At 45.5% G+C, this 18,875-nt stretch overlaps 1 protein-coding gene across 1 annotated transcript; it reads right to left on the bottom strand.

The window, feature by feature from the left end:
- Positions 1-3,693: 3,693 nt before the first annotated feature.
- On the bottom strand, positions 3,694-17,290 carry ARL8B (ARF like GTPase 8B). Its single transcript, XM_031605498.2, has 7 exons — positions 17,030-17,290; positions 8,146-8,226; positions 7,489-7,562; positions 6,995-7,088; positions 6,348-6,415; positions 6,062-6,132; positions 3,694-5,625 (listed from the first exon to the last, which is right to left on the bottom strand). The coding sequence occupies exons 1-7, from the start codon at positions 17,150-17,152 to the stop codon at positions 5,576-5,578; spliced, it is 561 nt and encodes a 186-aa protein (XP_031461358.1). The 5' UTR covers positions 17,153-17,290; the 3' UTR covers positions 3,694-5,575.
- Positions 17,291-18,875: the final 1,585 nt, after the last annotated feature.

Raw genomic sequence — 18,875 nt, 5'->3', positions numbered from 1 at the left:
GCGCGGGGCGGGCGGGAGCGGCCTTCGCTCATAGGCGCGCTGCGACGTCAGTCAGGGCGAGGGGGGAAGGGGCGGGGCGGGGCGGCGGCCGGGGCAGTCGTGGCAGCGCACGGGCGGAGCGCGGCGCTTCCTGCCGCGTCACGGCGCCTCACGGGAGATGGGGGGGAAGCTCGGAACGTGGCCGCCTCTGCAGTGCGCCCCCTGGCGGCGGCAGCGGAGCAGCACCGGGGCCTCGCTGTTCTTCAGCCTACAGCGTTGGTGCCTCCCCCGTGGTTTTCCACCTTGCGCACCGCGATCCGTTCGTACCACGAGGATCTCCTCGTTGGCCATAAAGATGAGGAAAGTTTCCTCAGAGCAGAGAAGCCACACCAAGCTTACAGCTAAGCAGAAAGCCCCACAGCAGGTCAGCTGGGTCTCCACTCGCAGCACCACCCCAGCGCCTGCTCCCAGCTCAGCCATTCCAAAGAAACACCGAGGAAGCCAAGAGCTCTCTGCACCCAACCCAGAGCCCACTCGCACCCAGCACTGACAGCCCCTCTCCCACCCTGAAGCCATTGCTGGCCTCCTCCAGCTGCCACAGACACCACTGTGACCCCACAGCACTGACACCCAGCCCCGCACCAACACTCAGCTTTCCCCCACCCCCCCAACTGAAAACATGAAGTGCAGAACACAGCCTCATTTAGAAATTAACCTCCACCTCACTCAAGTATATACTCCAGATCACTACTTTATGACAGCATTTAAAATGGGATCAGTCCAGGGTGAAGGTGTTGGTTTTGTTACCTGAGAAGCAATAGCACCTTCTCTCATAACTGAATCGAGTGCTGCGAGTTGGAGCCTCTCCCAGGTAATCCAAACAATGAAATCTGCTAGTTTAGCAACTTAATGGAGTACGCCATTCTAACAACCATAAAGGCAGCTGCCCTACTACAGATGAATATGCAAAAGAACATTTTTTCCAACAACACTTTTATTGAAGCACTTCAAAACGATCACAATGACTGATGTCACCTTTAACAGAATAAAGCCTGCAATGTCTAAGTAAAAGGCACTAATCCTGGCACAAAGGTCTACGTACCAACCTTCCACTGCAATGGAAACAAAGCCATCACATTTCTATTTCTCCCTTAGGAATATATGCATACCCCTTCTGAGTGCCATCCTGTGTTTGTTGTTTATGCAACGTGTAGAGGAAATCCCTGACGTTTCACCAAGGCATACTTTAACTTTCAGTATCTGTAGTTCTGAAGCAACGGACAACTTTTAGAAGTCTGAGATTTCATGACACACATCATTCTGAATGCATAATTTTGGGACAAAACTCCTGAATTCCTTTTTTTGCTGCTCATGTAGTTGGCAGCACACTGCCCTCAGCAAGGTGGCTTAGATTGTCTGACTTACATCCCATTTAGTATTCATACAGCTCTCTAGTGTATGGTCAGTGCAAAACCAAGCCAGCAGGGAGCAGAGCTGAGGCACGCTGCCCAAGAAGAGTAGTGGTTTAACATTCACAAGGCACACACTAAGCAAATCATGACATGCCAGCACACCCAGAGTAACTACACAATTAGACGTTAGAAAAGTAACTTGATAATCCAGCTAAACCATACTTCAGTCATCCCAGACCCCTGCATGATACTCATTATTTTAACCAGAAAGACTGCTTAAGATTTGGCCTCCTTTCTTCCACCAGACTCAGAGTTTTTCTTAACCTATCAGCATTCAAAGAGGATGGCCTTTCCAACCTGATTCCATGAAAACGTACAAAGAAAACAAACCAATAAGAAACCAGATGATGAGCTCCAAGAACCATAGAGCAGCTTCACCCACATCCATGCATTTCTCTCATTGCCAAGTGGTTTGGCAGAACTGCACTGTGCAACTGCTGGGACACTCAGCTGCACCAGGGCTGCGTGAGCACTGCAGTGGGACACAGGACCCACCAGCCTCCCTAACACAGCACAGAGCAGCCAACAGGGCTGTAACACTTCAGCACAGCCCAGTGCTACAGGTGCACGCACAACCATTTCCTCCCTTTAGGAGGCCTGCTGTCCCATGGTCAGTAAGGGGGATCAGTTAGTGCTTAAAACTGACATGTTTGAAATAGCTGTCAACTCTAAAGACAAGGACACTGTGGACTGATGCACCACACAGCCATACAGGTACGACTGATGTCTGATTTGTGTGCATATCCAAGAGCTGTGAGAAGACAAACAGAACCAGAGATAAGATCCACTCTTCTTCATACAATAATGGCCTACTGCAGATACATCAGAAGAGAGGTTGCTCACTACAGAACCAGAGTCAAGCAATCATCAGGGAGCTTAGATGGGCCCAATAGATTTCTGTAACACAACTACTGCAACCAAGTTCAGCAGACAGCTCCTCTCATTTTCAGAGCAGAAAGTGCTTAGCCCTGGATTTAACTATGCCAAAAGAGCAAGTTGTTGTTTCACTCCAAGAAGGTAGAGAGAGCAGCCTCCCTTCTCCGGAAAGACTTACTGCACTTCTATTCCATATCAAAATGAGGGTAATTGACAAGTTCATCAAGCCTCCAGTAAACAGAAAGTGCAATCCTCAGCACTGGATTCACATCATCACTTTAAGTTCTACATTTCTGCCATGTAAGTAACCAAGAGCATCTATAACAGCACAATAGCTGTGAAAACCCAAGTAGAGTCATTTTGTGAAGTAACAAAAAATGAACATTTCTGAATATGCTCATTTATAGATGACCACGTAGCAACTATGATATTTAAATGTCATTTCAAGCAATGGGCCCTGGGCCAAGTTTACACTGCAGCTTATTTCAATGACAGACCAGGTTGACATATGTTACAACAGCAACACTGTAGCAAGGCATGTTTGCTTTGACTGAGAGCCTCAGGTGGTTAACACTGCATGCAGAGATCTCCCATCAACTGAAGAAATACGCTTTTGATCTTTTACTCAACAGTACTCTGCCCTCCCCACAAGCCCAGTTACAAAAGATGCTGAACAACCAATACTCAGAGCTAAGAACCAGCTCAGTACAGCTCAGGAAATGTAAAGGCTTATATGGAGACAGAGCACACAGAAGACATTTAATTTGTTACCATTACTGGGAAGATGTTGGCATACCACCCTACAGGTTAATCGGTCACCTAAGAGAAATTAATGAAACAGTGTTGGGAAACAACAGTACTGGGGTACAGCTTCAGATATTGAAGAAAAAAGGCATTTTGTTGGAAACCACAGTCAATGAAAGCCTCACCTTTCAGTGAGATACAAAACTTGATGCTTTAATTGGTAAGAAACGATCAGACGCTGCTAGATCTGATACCTGTGCTAGAAAAGCCATGACTAGTTTAGATGACAAGAAATAAGATTTTAGATATGAGTACTTTTATCTCTAAAACACAACTCCAGAAGGCTGACCTGCTTACGACCCTTCAGTTGATTAATAAGTCCTTTTCACAAACACAGAAAGCACTGAGGACTGCTGAGATTGACTCTAGTTAAGCCTTTTTATGTAAGCTGAGAAAGCCTCCGGCCTGAAAGATAGTTCTGTAAGCATTTCACTTTAATAGTGCAACCACAGAAGATGAGGAAGCTCAGGTATTCACTGCACCTCTTAGCCCATTTAATTGTAATCAGAGAGGAAACAGCCCACAATGTCATGAGTTAAGCACATCAACTCCAGTCAGTCAGTTAAGCATCAATACAACCCTCAAAACATAAGTTTATTGAATAAAGCTGAAGAGCAGTAAACCAACATATGCATCCACCTAAATAAAAAAATCCACGTATTTACAAAGTTCAGTAATTGTATAAGTTGTTCACATGCAGAGAGTAATGCACAGGTTAACAGTTGGTAGTGTTTGGATGCCATAAATACTGAAAGCAGTGAAGTATATAAACACCAAACACATCGAGTTTACCTATAGGCCAGTTAACTAAACAGTGACCTGGTCCCCCACAAAGATTCACACATTCTAGTTTAGTTTCCATATTTTAGGCACAAGCAAGTTTGATAGATAAAAGTAACTGTAGCAGTTCACGGTGAACTAGGGACTACAGTAGCAAGTTAATATACCCTCTCCTCTACAGCACCAGATGATGAATTAATTGAAATCACACTTCAGAGAACTGAAAGGGGACAAGAAGTTAAATGCAAGTTCAGACCGAATGCAGGCAGCACGTAGTGTCTGTGCAACAGCTGGTACGGAACAGTAAGGCCATGGTAGTCTAAATTAAAACTGATTTGTCATTACTGATACAGACAAAACAGTGTTTTCAACCAAAGACTCCAAAGTAACACAAGCTCCACATTTAGGTAAGGAAGAATCACACACAGTGTGAGGCAATGCAAGCAGGTGTATCATGTATTTGTATACACTAGCAAGCTACACTGACATTACTGTATGAACAAACCAGTCTTAACAAGTCTGTCCCTTTAAATATATTGAAGTCATTGAGAAAGTAAAGCTACAAAAACATTACAATCTTTAGTTTATATATACTTCCCTACACTGTAGAAGCTAGTCAAGAAATAGGATCGATCTGTTGGCTCTCTTGTGCTTTGACACAGTTGAACATTTCACCTTGCCACTTACAGACTTTGCACATGGTTACATCAAGAAAGCAGGCAGCTCTAGAGTTGTCACAATAGCTGAGATGTTTCATAGCACCAGGTGAAACTGTGCCCAGCTATTTCATGAGCAGGAGAGACACTAGACAATTACATAGATATTGTGCTAAAGGTCAACAACCGACTCTATACAAAAACATCAGTAATTTAAGTGTCATGCAGCCGCTCAGAATGTGTATTCTGGTTTCAGATAGAGATCACTAGAATCCAAAGATAGAAAAATGTGTTTGAACCAAGCGATTTGTTCTCATGCTGGAATACTCCGATTTTTGAAAGCTTGACAGAACAGTCCATTCCCATTCCCCAGACAAATGTTAAACAGAAGCAACAAAATGAATTTAAGCAGTTGACTCTCCTAATTCATCATAAGTTTTTTCTTTTAAGTGATAGGATAAGATCTCAGCTGTAGATTAGTGATGCTGAGCTATGTCTTGTGCTCCCCTCTGCAAACAGTATCCATTTCTCTGCTAACATACACACATCACATGCATTTGTGAGATAAATTATCCCACAACTCACGTTTAAATGTTTTCTAACTACTGTATGTGGCATCTTACAGAATCTTAATGCTGTCAAGCATCAGCATCTTCAAGCCACTAAACACTAGAAATAAAACACTTGCTGAAAATCATATAAAAACCTGGCCCTGAAAAACCAGAACAGAGTGTACCATCATAGTTAACATGGTAGATTTTTTTTCTTAAAAAGCCCCCCCACAACCCTCCCACCGTAGATGGTTGTAAAATAAATATTTGTGCTGACTTTATGACAACTCTAGTTGTTTTGTGACATAATAGGAATACAAGTCTTCAGCAGTGCACATGAGAAATGAACTGTGAAAAGGCAGATTCTTGTTACAGGATTTTTGGGTTATATCTCATTATGGAGGGAAGTGGACAATTGAGATTATGGCCAACTGGTACTGGAGATTCCAGGAAGACTTCAGCTTCTTCTAGACTTTGAATGCTGAATAAGCCACTGAAGCGTGATATCTGAAGAGAGAGAAAAAGTTCCATATTCAAGTGCTGAACTGTATTTGCATAACCAGCATCACTTTGGTATGCCCACAGCCTCAAATACACAAGAGGACTGGGCAGCCCTTCTCTAGAGGATGGTCCAAGACAGATTAACAGAATAATATCATGAAAGCTTGTTGTTTGTGCTCTGGGCCTGCAAAAGCCCAGAGCCTTGCAAGCAACGTTTGAAGAAGCTGCAGATACGCAGGTTCCTCAATCAACCACACCTCTAAGAAAGACTCCAAGTGATACCTTGGTCTTGCTCACATAATTACATTCAGATAAACATCACCATTTTTTAAGGCAGTCTGACAGCCTTTACTGCCTCTCCTAACCTGATGGTAACAAAGTTAGTTTAGCCCTACAGTAACAGAGCTCTTCTTAAGGCATACAGTTTAAGGTTAATAGTTACCTATATTATCTTTTTCTTTGCAAGAAATTGAGTAGCAGCAGATTTCTCTGTCCTGAATAGCAGCAAGGTTCCTATAAAAGAGACAAAGTTAAAACACACAGCTCCCTTATATCAAGCACTCCACACTGAAAATCTGTTTCCACTCCATCATGTAACTTGTTTCTGTACAATGTTTCAGCTACTTGTTACTGTGTTTTCTACTTATAAATAGAAAGCTCCTTCACCTAACACCCTCATGTAAATGAATTCATTTATGAGTTAATCTCTTCAGAAGGGTTAGACTTACATCTTCTCGATTAGCTGTTTCTCATCCAAAGCATTAGGAAGGTCTCTCTTATTTCCAAGTACTAGAACCTGAAATTCAAAGCAGAAACAGTTTCAGCTTTGTTTCTGTTGTTTTGTTTGTTCGTATTTTAGAAAAGCAACAAGCAGTCTACACCAGACTATTAAATCCAATGGAGTAAGAGATTCAGTAGTAAGCCAAGCTGAGAAGAAAGATTGACCTAGTTACAGGGAAAGAGGGTGTCCAAAAATACTCTTTTGTAAAAAAAAAAAAAAAAAAAAAAAAAAAAAAAAAAAAAAAAGCAGCAAGTATGAGATCAGCTGATAAAAGTGAGAACAAACTCAGTGAACTGGGATCTCCCAAACTTACTGAGTCTGTACAATGCTCTGGTTAACACGTACCATAGCAGACCTCAGAAGAGCACAAATCCATATGGCAGAACAATCTACTCTTCCATTTTTTGGGTGGCACCAAATTAAAATAATCACTGAAGTACTTGCTGAGGTCAACAACTGGATTTTAGACACTAGGTTCAGATACTGCTTAGAATGCTCACACTATACATCAGAGATTAAAATACTCTTTAGTGGCACTAGGATTATGTACAATTCTCAAAGACATTTAATAGTGATATGAGACAAATTACTTACAGGGATTCCTTGTAACTGTGGCTTATCTAGAAGATTGTGCAGCTCATTCCGAGAGGCTTCTATTTTTTCACGATCTGCAGCATCTACCATATAGCTTTAAAGAGAATTTAAAATTAGTTTAGCAAGACCAAACCACTCCAGAAACAGCTGTCTTTGTGCTGTGCAGTCAGTTTTGAGCACACGTGAAGATTTAAACAGAGCTAGGTCACCTGAGCAAAGAATATGGTTCTTTTCCAAGAAATTCCCCATGACCATGTAAAATGGGATTCTTCCCATTAGACTATACTGCCATCCAAATCAAAGGGGAAGTAACATTAGTAGACAATTATGAGAAAATAACCCAGCTTGAGCCTCAAACTCAAAGGCAAAGAAGTCACTATGGTTCACACAGTTTCAGAATTGAGTACTATCAAGCCAAGTGTGCACTGTTAGGCTGGATGCAGAAGACAAGCAAATCTGCAGTTAAATAGGAGCCAAAGGAAGGTGACACTTACACAATAGCATTAACTCCTCTGCAGTACCGCTCCCACATGCTTCGGAACCGGGGCTGCCCTCCTATATCCCAAATCTCAAGTGAAAGGAAAAAAAGATAAGTTTAGCCATATGCTATATTTAAATGGACAATATAAGAAGTCAAAATTGTTTTTTCTTCTCTTGTGCCAGCTACAAGACCTTTCACTTAGAAGGGAAATACTCTGCAAGCAATGAAAATACAGCTGCACAAAGCTTACAGCCCCAATAGCATGCAATGAAAACCAGAGCATCTTGTATCAAATGCACAAAACCACCCACATACTACATTTTCATGGAAACATGAAAATATACTAATTTAAAGCCCTGCTTTTGACTACAGCCTTGAGCAATACTGAAGAGCAGAAGAATAGGAAATCTGACAGTTCACTCATGTTAAAGCCAGACAGCATTATTACAGCACTGCTTTAACTAGTCCATGAATCTGGAAGTCAAACAGTTTCTCATTTAAGAAACCATATAAACAAACAGGTGTATTCTTAAGCTATGGACAGATTTAGTTGGGCCTTTTCAGTTTCCTACATGTGTACCAATAGTGGGAACAAAACAGAGCAAACATTTTTAAACCAGACTCTGAAAACAACTTTTTATGGGTTTGAGAATCAACAGTGTTCACATACCTTTATTGTTACATTACCCTTTGTAACTTTCCTCATGTTGAAGCCCACAGTAGGAATCATATCTTCACTGAATTGACCTGACTGGAGAAAGAAGAAAAAGTTGAATCTAGCACTTAGGCAACTAGTTTACACAGCTAGAGAAACATACAACATTTTACTATGTGCCTCCCAGCTGAAGGCTTCATAGCCAAGAAGTCACATATATTACACTGATGTGTTTCAGCTGAAGCTTGCTTGCGGTCAGTCACATAGCTTCTTACAAGGACTTAAATAATCCTTCAAGCCTTGGGGCAGCCAAGGTAACAAAGTTACTCAAAAGAAGTCTTGACATAGTTGAACAAATAGCCAGGGCAAGCACAGGAACTTCTGTACTTCAGGATCTCCTGGTCACCTGGAAGCTAAAACACTCAGATGTCACTCTGATGCAAGCTACTCTTACAGTATTTAGAGTAATAAATCACTTAGGGGTAAGTCTTCAAGCCACAGGCATGGACTAGATACCTGAAAAGTCTTAAGAGGCCAGCAGGTAGAAGGACCTGACAGGTCTGCTTCCTGTAAAGCTCTGTGCCCAACGTGTTCAGCAGTGGAAAAGGCAATCAAAGAGCGAATCAGAGCATTTCAACCTGATGCTATCAGCTTAGCATCACCTTAAGCTCAGAGATAACTGCTGCAAAACAGTGTAACATTAGAGAGGCTCTGTAATGGCAGATGTTTCACTCTCAGTTACACTTTCAAGCTGTGCTATAGATAAAAGCCAAGTTCACAGCTATCTCTGGTAGCTAACCCAGAGGCCACAACAAACATTATCATCAGCAGCACAGATTTCTCCCATGCAGCCTTGGGTCTCTGGCAGAAGGTGAATCTCAGCCACAGTGGACATTATGCATCTCACTACATCCATTATGCTTAATAGAACCAGACAGTCACATCAGATTTGGAAAGAAAGGTCAACTCAAATGCAGCCAATTGCTTAATTGGAGCTCAATATCACAGCAGTAAAAACTCTGCTTCTCTCAACTCAAACTGCACAGAGAAGCCAGTGTGAATGAAAAGCCCTTTCTATGAAGCAGCAAACATTACACCCTACAGTTTGGACCCAATTGCTCACAAGTTGGAAGTAGCCAAGTCTGCCTGGACATGCTTAAACCACATGCTTTTCAGAGTCTGCTGCCAGAAGACAACCAGCTTGTAAACACCAATGCCTTGTCATTCACTGTCACTCAGAAACCCATGCTTTCATCTGTTTGTTCCCCTCCACACCAGAACTGTGATCTTCCACCAGCAAATCAAAGCCAGCAGCTCTGCACAATACACAGACTCCAGTATTACCCTAAGAAACAATACCACCCATATGTTCTCAGTTGACTCCTCATCTGATTTTCACTTATTTGGCCAACTCTTTCAGCTGAATGGCACTTTGTTCTCGCTGCTGACCCCCACAACAAATACATCCAGAGCCTGAATGTGAGGTTAGCAAGCAGTCCCCTGAATAGGAGATGATTTTTCACATTCAGAATCTGCTTCCCAGATATACAGCTACACAGATAACAGCCTTAAAAGGCATCTGAATTAACTATGACCTTGAATCTAAGGAATGATACTGTAAAAAACAATCAAAAAACCCCAACAGATGAAATCTCATTAGACAGTTGCTTTGCATTCCCATTTGAAAGAAGTTTCAACTGCTTAAGCTATACAGAAGAGCATAGCAATCTCACACAGCACTGCTTCAGAACCCAACTTTCCTGGGAAGTTTAATAAAGCACACACACAACCTGGATGCCTGTTTATTAGCTTCCCATCACTGCCTTGAGAGCCCACTGTCCAGCTCATCCATTGCAGCCATCCTGATGGTGTGTAGTTCAGCAGCAGCTGGGTAAGCACCACTTCCCTGTTTGAAGCAGTTCAGCCCAAAGCCTGCACTGCTGGCCTTGCCTTGGAAGGGTCAGCTTGCCATGGTTGCTCAAGAACCACCACATTCCTGCCCCTGCAGTCACACCCTACACACACACCTCCCAACCAGGATCTCCAAACACTCCCTGAACCTCCATTTATCTGCTGCTCCAGAACTCCACAAGCTGTTAGCAATTCCTACTCAGATGCTTTCAGATCCTCCAGCAGACAGCTGATTAATCAAGTCAATGCTCTCCCACAGCCACTTCAAAGTACAGATGCCTTCACATTAGAGCAACTCCTCCTTTCCCACATGCTTACAGCCGTTGGAACAGCTGCTGTGATCCATCACAAGCTTTCACAGAGTCTTCAGAAGAGCTGCTGCACCTCATGCTACTTTCCAAGCACTCCATACCCGTTCTGTGCACCCAGGTAGAACAACTTGTTCAGACCTGTAGCCATGTGACTGCAGTTTAGCAACTTGTGTTTCAGCTTTTCATACCATGCTTTGTGGGTGAGACAAACCAGCACTGCCTGAGTGACTTTCCGAGCTGTCAGAAGCAGGATGAAAGGGCAGCAGGTGCTTTTACTGCTCCATCTCTGAAACACAAGCAAGTCCTTGCCCTGGAGGAAGATTGGAGGCTGTGGGTTCTGAGGAGGTAGGCACAAAACACAGCTTTGTGAGGCACATCCATCTTCGTGTTCTGAGTATTTCAGTGAACTTTGATCTCAACTTGAAATGCCTTACTCATATGAGGTGCTGCAGTTCAGCCAGCATAACTGAACAAAGCTCCTGGTGGTCGCCTTGTCTTTTAAGGCAGGTCAAGAGACAGTTAAAACAAAAGAAGCCAAGACACTCACTCTACCTGCACGCAAAAAGCTGTCACAGGACAAGAAGAATGTGCTCTCTTAGTATACAGCTCAGTTTGAGTCAGGCTTCTCCCCTGCCTACTTTCCCCAAAGCACATTACTCAGCCCTATTACTTATTTTCACAATACAATGTTTTCTCCTTCTAAAATTGACGTTTGCTTTAAAACAATTTGAGAAGAACAGAAATATTTTCTATTCTCAGTCTGAAAATGCTTAGCTGTTGTCACACGCAGTAAGCATTGCTCAAGCACTCAAGGACAGCAGAGCAGCTGCTGGCAGACCCAGCAATAGCATCTGTTTTCAGCACTCACTCCAAGATGCAGACACCGTATCTCTTTGAGGCCTCTCAGATCAGCCTCGTGCCCTAGAAGTGATTATGAAGCAGGCCCTCAGCTCTGCAGCCATACAGACCAGGCAGCACCAATGGAAGCTGCTGAGTGAAGGTCACAAAGCCAAGTCTTGTCCACACCTGAGAGATAAGATGGAGACTAAACAGACCAGATTTCAGAAGCCAATATGCAGAAAGAACCTGCATAATTAGCATGGAAGCTTCCTGGTGTCGGAGATGTTCCCTTTACCATATTCCAGGCTACTAGAAGAACCCAAGCACGTGATATATTAGAGATTTAGTGCCACCCAATTCAGGCACTGACGTTCCACAAAGCTTTCATGAAGGTATCTGAAGATTGGAATTAATATTCAATAGAAGACAGTACCAGTCACTGCTGCAGTGACTGAGATGAGCTATACACAAGTGCTCTCTAGCATTTCTTCTTGGCATGCCCAGGTACTGCAGTATGCCTTTATGTTGGTACCTCACAACTAACTACAGCAAAGCTCAGCGTGAAATTGCCCAGTTACAGCCACCTTGAGCCAACAGGCTGTATATTCCAGATCAGGCAACAAACCACACCAAATACTAGACCTGAAGTACTAAGATGAAGGGAGTTCTTAGCTAACCAGAGGCAATAAACCAGCCTTACGTGATCCCTGCCCACCCCAAGGGACAGTTCTTGTAACAAGCTGGCATGTGAGAGATGCAGGTAAGGTTTCACCATAGGGAAACAGAAACCCTGCCTAAGTATTTGGTGTGGTTTGTTGCCTGATCTGGAATACATCCACCTGATAAACAGCAAAACTGCTTCCAGCCTGGAAGTAATTTAGGAGTGCAGGGCAGACACCTACATGCATGAACCAGTTTTGATTTATCCCACCTGTGTCCAATACAGTCGGCACCAGCTGTTGCACAGACCACAGCATTTATGAATTGCTCTCTCAATACAACAACCAAGTCTGTTCCATGTGTTACATGTGAGCTAACACTATCTCTGGCTCAGGGCTGCACTACACTGAACTTCACCTAACAGTTCATTATTACAGGAAAGCAACAGACACCTGAGTGCTTTGCTGGGTGCCAGCCAGCCCAGCCATAGTCAGCATCACATCAGTCCTTGCGCCACACCTCAGCCTTCCACACTGCTTCCCTGGTCAGCTCCTGTTTGTGCCTGCTGTAGCAGGGTCTGCTGACAACTGTATGCCAGTACAACTGTGTTCACAAAGTGCTGCTTTTATCCTCAACTCTGTCAGGTTGCCTCTGGGGCTGCACTGCTCTCCCATAAGCCTACTCTCTGTTTGCTCAGCCCACCAGCAGGCCAGAGGCAGCCTTGCCAGCCAGCTCCCACTGAAGGTTTGCTCTGAGAATGAGATGGCAAAGTGCCAGTTATCACTACAGATCATATTCCAGAAGGGTAGGATGAGAGCACTTCTGACAAGGATTTAAACCTCGCATCATCTACCACCACAAAAAGCAGAAAAAGAATGCTAGATGAGAAGGAGTGTTTGTTTGTTTTATAATTACAAAGTTAACAGTGAAACAAGCTGCTTACTAACCCCACCATTTGTCTCAAGTCCAAAGCAAAACAAAAGATACTGTCTCAGCACCCATCTTTCTGTAGCCACAAGCTACAACAAGAAGACTGCTAACTTCCAGCAGGATGTGCATATCAGACAGCAGCACAAATCCCTAAGCAACCAGAGCAAGTAATTGATCTTAAGACTGGAGTTCTGTTTCCTGCATCTTCCCTAGAAATTCTTTTAATCACAAAACAATTTAAGGCAGAGCTCAAACGGTAGCAGTAAAGTTTATGTTCCCTCCTCTTCCCCTCTGGCGTGGCACTGGACACCACTTCAGCTACAACAGCTCACCCACATAGCCTGCAGTCAATTCAGCATTACATAAAGCCACCCCTACCCCAATCATCCTATGCAACATTCGTAGCCTCGACCAAGAAAGTGCATCATATATGGGCAAATCAGCACTCCAGTTTCTGCAGTCAACTTCCTTCTCAAAATATTTCAGCGTTTCAACTACTTGTTGTGATCACTGTTGGTTTAGAAGTGCGAGTCCTTGAGATTTAAGTCTCTAAAAAGGCTTCACAACAGCATTTCCGTGGATGGCTGCTGAAAGCAAAATAGCTGAAGTCTACACAAAAACACATTTTTGCTTCCCCAACAGCAACTTCAATAGCATATTTAAAAGAACATGGAGTGCTATCACGTAACAACCACATAGAAGTGAAACAAGCTAAAAAGGCATATTGCTAGCTAGAAGTCAGTTGTATAAGAGCTTGAGACATTTCACACCTCCGTGACAACCATGGAAGTGCTGTCTTCCTCAAGCGTTACCACTTAAAGTCCTCGTGCTGCTTAGAGTGTGATATGGGAACTCCAGGACAGAAGACCAACATTGAGATTTCAGTCACCTATTTCAGACCACTTGGAGTACAGCAAGCAAGACCTCACAGAACGCATTAACTGGAATGTGAGTCACCTAGTATTAGCTTTATTACCTAATGAAGTGAGGTAATCCATTTCAATAAACTTGAGCAATCAAGAAACCCTTCACTAAGAGGCATCACACTTGTCACTTAAGTGCTACAAAGCTATCATGCACCCAGGACGGGTGCTTCATGAGGCACTAAAGCAAGCAGTGAAAACCCTTGGAACAATCTCTTTCCGTACTCCTCCAACATAACTTTATACCAAAGTCAGTCATGTGGACTGACTTTGAAATCGCAGCTCCCAGCTGCCTAAAGGAATGTTTCTTTCAGAGGAGTTTCATTTGAAGTTGCCTCTTTCCAGAAACCAAGGTCTCATTCAAAAGCTTGTCAGATATTCCAAAATTAAAAACCATACACATCAATTCAGACTTTCAGAGCAATCCCACAAAAGGGGTCAGGACAGACAGAACAGACCAAGTTTAGGGTAAGTCTGTCTCCCTCCTCATCACTGCAGTCCTCCCCACTGAAGACCAGAACGTGAAGTTTTAGAGCTGCAGCGCCCGATGCCTGGATGAAGGCTCAGTGTGCAATGGGGAATGCTGCTCTTCCATGAGATACTTTCTGAAACTGAATGGTGTCCCACCACTTACCAGCGCTGCCTGCCTGCAGCCTGGAAGCCACTGGTTTGCTTGAGTCATGTTGCAGTTGCATCACATGGCAGTGGAAATCAGCTGCCTGTCCTATCTCCCCATAGTAGCATGGCTGTGGCCTGCAGCTTTGATGGCTCTGATCAAAGCCTGTTGACAGGCACTAGCTGCAGAGATGCAAATAGATACTGCAGACTCCAGAAAACAATGGCTATCTCAGGCCCTCAGATAAGAAGTTCACAATTCAAGAGGTGCTACTGAGATGACATGCAGTTTCACTGAAAGGAGCCACAGGCCATCCACATTATGGAAATTAAAACCAGGAGGAAATGACATCCTCCCTTGTGAGCAAGTTTACTCATGCACATGGAAAACTTATGCTAAATATCTAATTAGAGACAGTGACTAATGGGGAGCCCTAGCAAAGCAGAAGCTGCATCCAGCTACAACTATATTTCACTGCTATGGTTTTTAAACCCACCAGTCAAACTAAGTTTGGTCTGATTATAAACTGAGTGCTTGTTCACACCAAAAGAACAAATACAGTCAAATCCTGCTCCCAACCTAGAAAGAACATTCTAGAACCAGACTGTTGGCCCTCCATGCCATTTCCTCTTCAGTGGCAGCCAGGAGTTGTATCAAGCCTCCTGAATAATGGGCTTGAGTTTTCCTTTAGTTACATGTGCCTGATCTGATTGGGTACACACGCAAGGCACAAGATTACACTAGAGATTTACATTAGATTAAACTCGTGTTGTCAAGAGACTGGTAACGCTCTTTTGTTAGGCAGAGCACAACCCTGAGCCACATCCTGCCATGCAATGCAGCTTTTAAAGCTGGTCTATAAGGCTAGCACCTTGCTGTGTCATTCCCTTCAATTCAGTTTGATGGAATCCCAGCACACAACAGCTACTTCCATCCAAACCATTAACTGGTCTACAGGGAGCAGGTATTCTTCTCCAACTCTCATCTACTAAAACACACTGTGAATTAAAGCCCAGGCAGCACAAGACACAAGGTTAGTTCTTCATGCCACAGACTAAACTACTCTTTCTGTAAGAGGAAATATCATGCTGACAGCTACAGCTGATGCTATTAGTTCTTTAAACCAATAATAAAGATGTGAGCAAGTCCCCTCATTCTGTTTTGCTTAAGAGTCACCAGATTTCCTAATTAAAAGCTTCAGAAATGTGACTTGCTACTCCCAAACGTAAAACAGTTAACGATGCTGTGCCTTACACATAATGACTTCCTTATTTCACTCAGTTTTGCAAGCCTATTTGAATGACACTTACTCAGATAAATTTCTGGGTGTGATCCTAATAAGCAGTTGAAACCTTGCAAGCTACAACCTCCAGCAAAGCAAGCTGGGCACAGCTGTCAGCTTTCCTTTTATTAATGTTGCCAGCTGGGACAATCTAGACAGCTTAAACACTGTGCAACTACTCTGTAGTGCCCCACATTACCTGCAGTAGTTTCACAAATAAAACCTCAAAGTGGATGTGCTCCAAAACACAAGTAAGTAATGGTTTGACATGTGCCATCACCATCCTGGACATCAGAAGAGTAAAAACCTGCAAAGTAATTCCAGTGCCCAAGTTCAGCTGAAAACCACACATCAGTGTCAGGTCAGCAACCACAGACTGAGGCTGTTCAGTGGCCGTGTTCCACCTGCAGAAATCCAAGACCGAAAGCAGTGAGAGCCAGTAGCATGTCAAAGAAAAGGCTTCTGAAGTTCTCATACTACTCCAGCAGCTTTTGCTTCATACAACCAGGCTGAGGAAGAGGTACATCTTACCATTTTATCACAAAAGCCATGAAGCACCAACATCCCCAACTGCACGTTAGCTTTGTTATGTTTTGACATGGTAAGCATAACAAGAATGATATATAAGTGCAAGAGAATGGCAGTGCCTTTTACTATCGAGTTACTCATCCAAATACACGCATAAAAACATTCAGTGATGTTAACACAGCCTCATAGAAGAGGTTGAAGCATGCTTGGATCTGAAGTCGAGGTTCAGATCTGGGTGCTCTGGATTCAAGCCAGTCACACCCCTGCAAAGCAAAGGGTGCCTTGGCCTCCATGTCAGCTTCTCTACACCAGCTGACAAATCACAGCTCGCCCCTGGCGACCGCTTTGCCACACACATCTGCACTACAGGATGCTGAAGGGACCAAGGGATCTCTCCAATCGCGCCACTCTTTTTCACATTCAGCAATAGCAAAACTCTGCGTGGGAGGGAGGACTCTCACGGCCCTCCTGCATCGATAAGCAGGCCCAGGCTCATCAGGCTGCTGCTGCTGCAAGGCCTGCACGCTGTACTTGGCACACACCTCGAGAGAGAGCGCACAAATCCATACAGGTTTAAAAAAAAATAATTAAAAAAAAAGAAAAAAAGAGGAAGGACAACGGAGTGGGAAACGTTTAAATCAACCGATGAGCACCGAAACGATCAAGCGATGAAAGCAGCCGATGACACCGCCGGCTGCGCCGCGCACAGCCTGCAGGCCGATGGAGGCCCGCAGAGCGCAGCGCAGGGACGCGCAGCACGGGGACGCACAGCGCCGGGCCCGGCCCCCGGCCCCCGCCGCCCGCAGCCCCATCCCTGCAGGCCGCCCGCAGGCCTCGCTGCCCCCCGGTGCCGCAGGGACAACGCGGCGGCCCGGCCCACGGCCCGCTGCCCGCTCACCGCGATGACGTTGACGAAGGTGGTCTTGCCGGAGTACTGCAGCCCCACCAGGGTGAGCTCCATCTCCTCCTTCCAGAATAGCGAGCGGAACCAGTCCAGCAGCCGGGAGAGCAGCGCCAACATGGCTGCAGCGGGGTGGCGGCGACGGCCGGGCACTGGCGGGAGGACCGGGAGGACCGGCACGGCTCCGGCGACTCTCGGCACCGCGCGCTCCCTCACGGCCCGGCTCGCCCCCGCGCCGCGGTCATATGACGCCGCGGCCGGGCTCGCGCGGCGCACCGGGAGAGGCCGCGCCCCACAGCGCCGCCTATCGGCAGCCGCGCGCACGGCGCCCGAGGAGGACCGGCGGCGGGAGGGAGGGGCGGGGCGGGGCCATCAGTGGCGGAGGGGGCGGAGTTGTGCCCGGCACCGCCCCGCCGCTTTGGCGCCCCTGGCGGCTGCCGCTTTGTCTGCCCGGCTCTGCCCTCCGCGCCTCCTGCACGTGGTTGCGGGCGTGGGTTGGATCCCCTGAGCATCCTCCAGGTCAAGCCGTTCCAAGCCCTGCACCACCCTGGAGGCCTCTGCTGGGCTCTTCCCTGTGTGTCCTGGCCTCTCTCGTACTGCGGTTCCAGGAGTGTGACAAAGAGAAGAGACACAACATGTAAGGAACGTAACCGGGGTGTGCCAGGAGATCATCACTCATCGCCCTTATCAACACAGACCTCATCTGAAAAGACACGGCGCCCCCTGCGCTGTCCCTTCCTGGAGCAGGCTGGGAAGGATTTGCTGCCGCACAACGTTCCTCGCCCGAGGAGCTGGCAGTGCTCTGCTTATTGCCGGCACAGGAGAACACGCCTCCCAAGGTCCTTCTGCCTCTGGTTTGCACAGTGCACGCTGAAGGCTTTGCAGGAGGTGAAGCTGTAGCACGCGGGTTGCAGAGCCAGCCAAGAGCTGATCAGAGCAGCAGGTTGCTGCTGATGTCCGTCATCACTTCAGAGAGAAAAGTTTCCCGAAGTAACACTGGATGTGCAGCAGGCAACAGCACGTCTTCTGCAGCGGTCATGTTTTCGATGATATGATAAATGCATATTTTACTCCTGGGAGCAAATCTAATTTGCTAATTCACTACTGAAACAGAATAGGGCAGGAGTTACCCAGCACTTCTACAGCTGAAAACAACAACACAATGCTCCCCTTCCCTGTACTGCAGAGAAAGCAGAGAGACCTTCCTCACGGGCTGCATGTCCTACGTGGAGGAAATCTCTCATTTGTGGTGTGTTTGCAGACAACAGACGTTGTGATTCGTATCAGCTGCTTGCAGAGCCAGCAGGCGGGGATGCTGTGTCTGTTCAGCAGGCCTTGGGAAGCTGCAGAGCGTTGCAGGCATTTGCAGGTTCTCCTATGTCTGCGTTTGAACACTCTGAGTATTCCTCCCAATAAAGTCTGTGGCACATCATTTGTGGTGTAACAAAAGCTGCGTGTCTAAATGCAAAGGGATGATATCATTGATTTCACTGAATTAACAGTACACTTTTTGCGTTTGCCTCAAACGATGGGATTTCTCCACGATCCCTTGCTCTGTGCTCAGCAGAGAGCACTAAGCACTGAGCACTAAGCTGGGCACACAACTTTATTGACTGTTCCATGCAGGGTTTCTCAGGTCTTTAGACTTTGACTCTGCTTCGCAATTCCGCTGTCAGCTGTCTGCAGAGGCACCCTGGGAGTCTTTGCACTCGTTATTGCGGCAGCACAGAGCGCTTGGAGCAATGCAATTACTGCTGCCATGGATTGCAGGATGTTTCTGGCAGCTGAGGAGGACCGGGCTGCAGATGTCCATATTAGACGACAGAGCACATAAAGACAGGGC

Source organism: Phasianus colchicus, chromosome 11 (assembly GCF_987193195.1).
Source record: "Phasianus colchicus chromosome 11, bPhaCol1.hap1.1, whole genome shotgun sequence".
NCBI classification, from domain to species: domain Eukaryota; kingdom Metazoa; phylum Chordata; class Aves; order Galliformes; family Phasianidae; genus Phasianus; species Phasianus colchicus.
The sequence above is the reverse complement of the archived record's forward strand: the minus strand, read 5'-3'. Positions and strand labels throughout refer to the sequence as shown.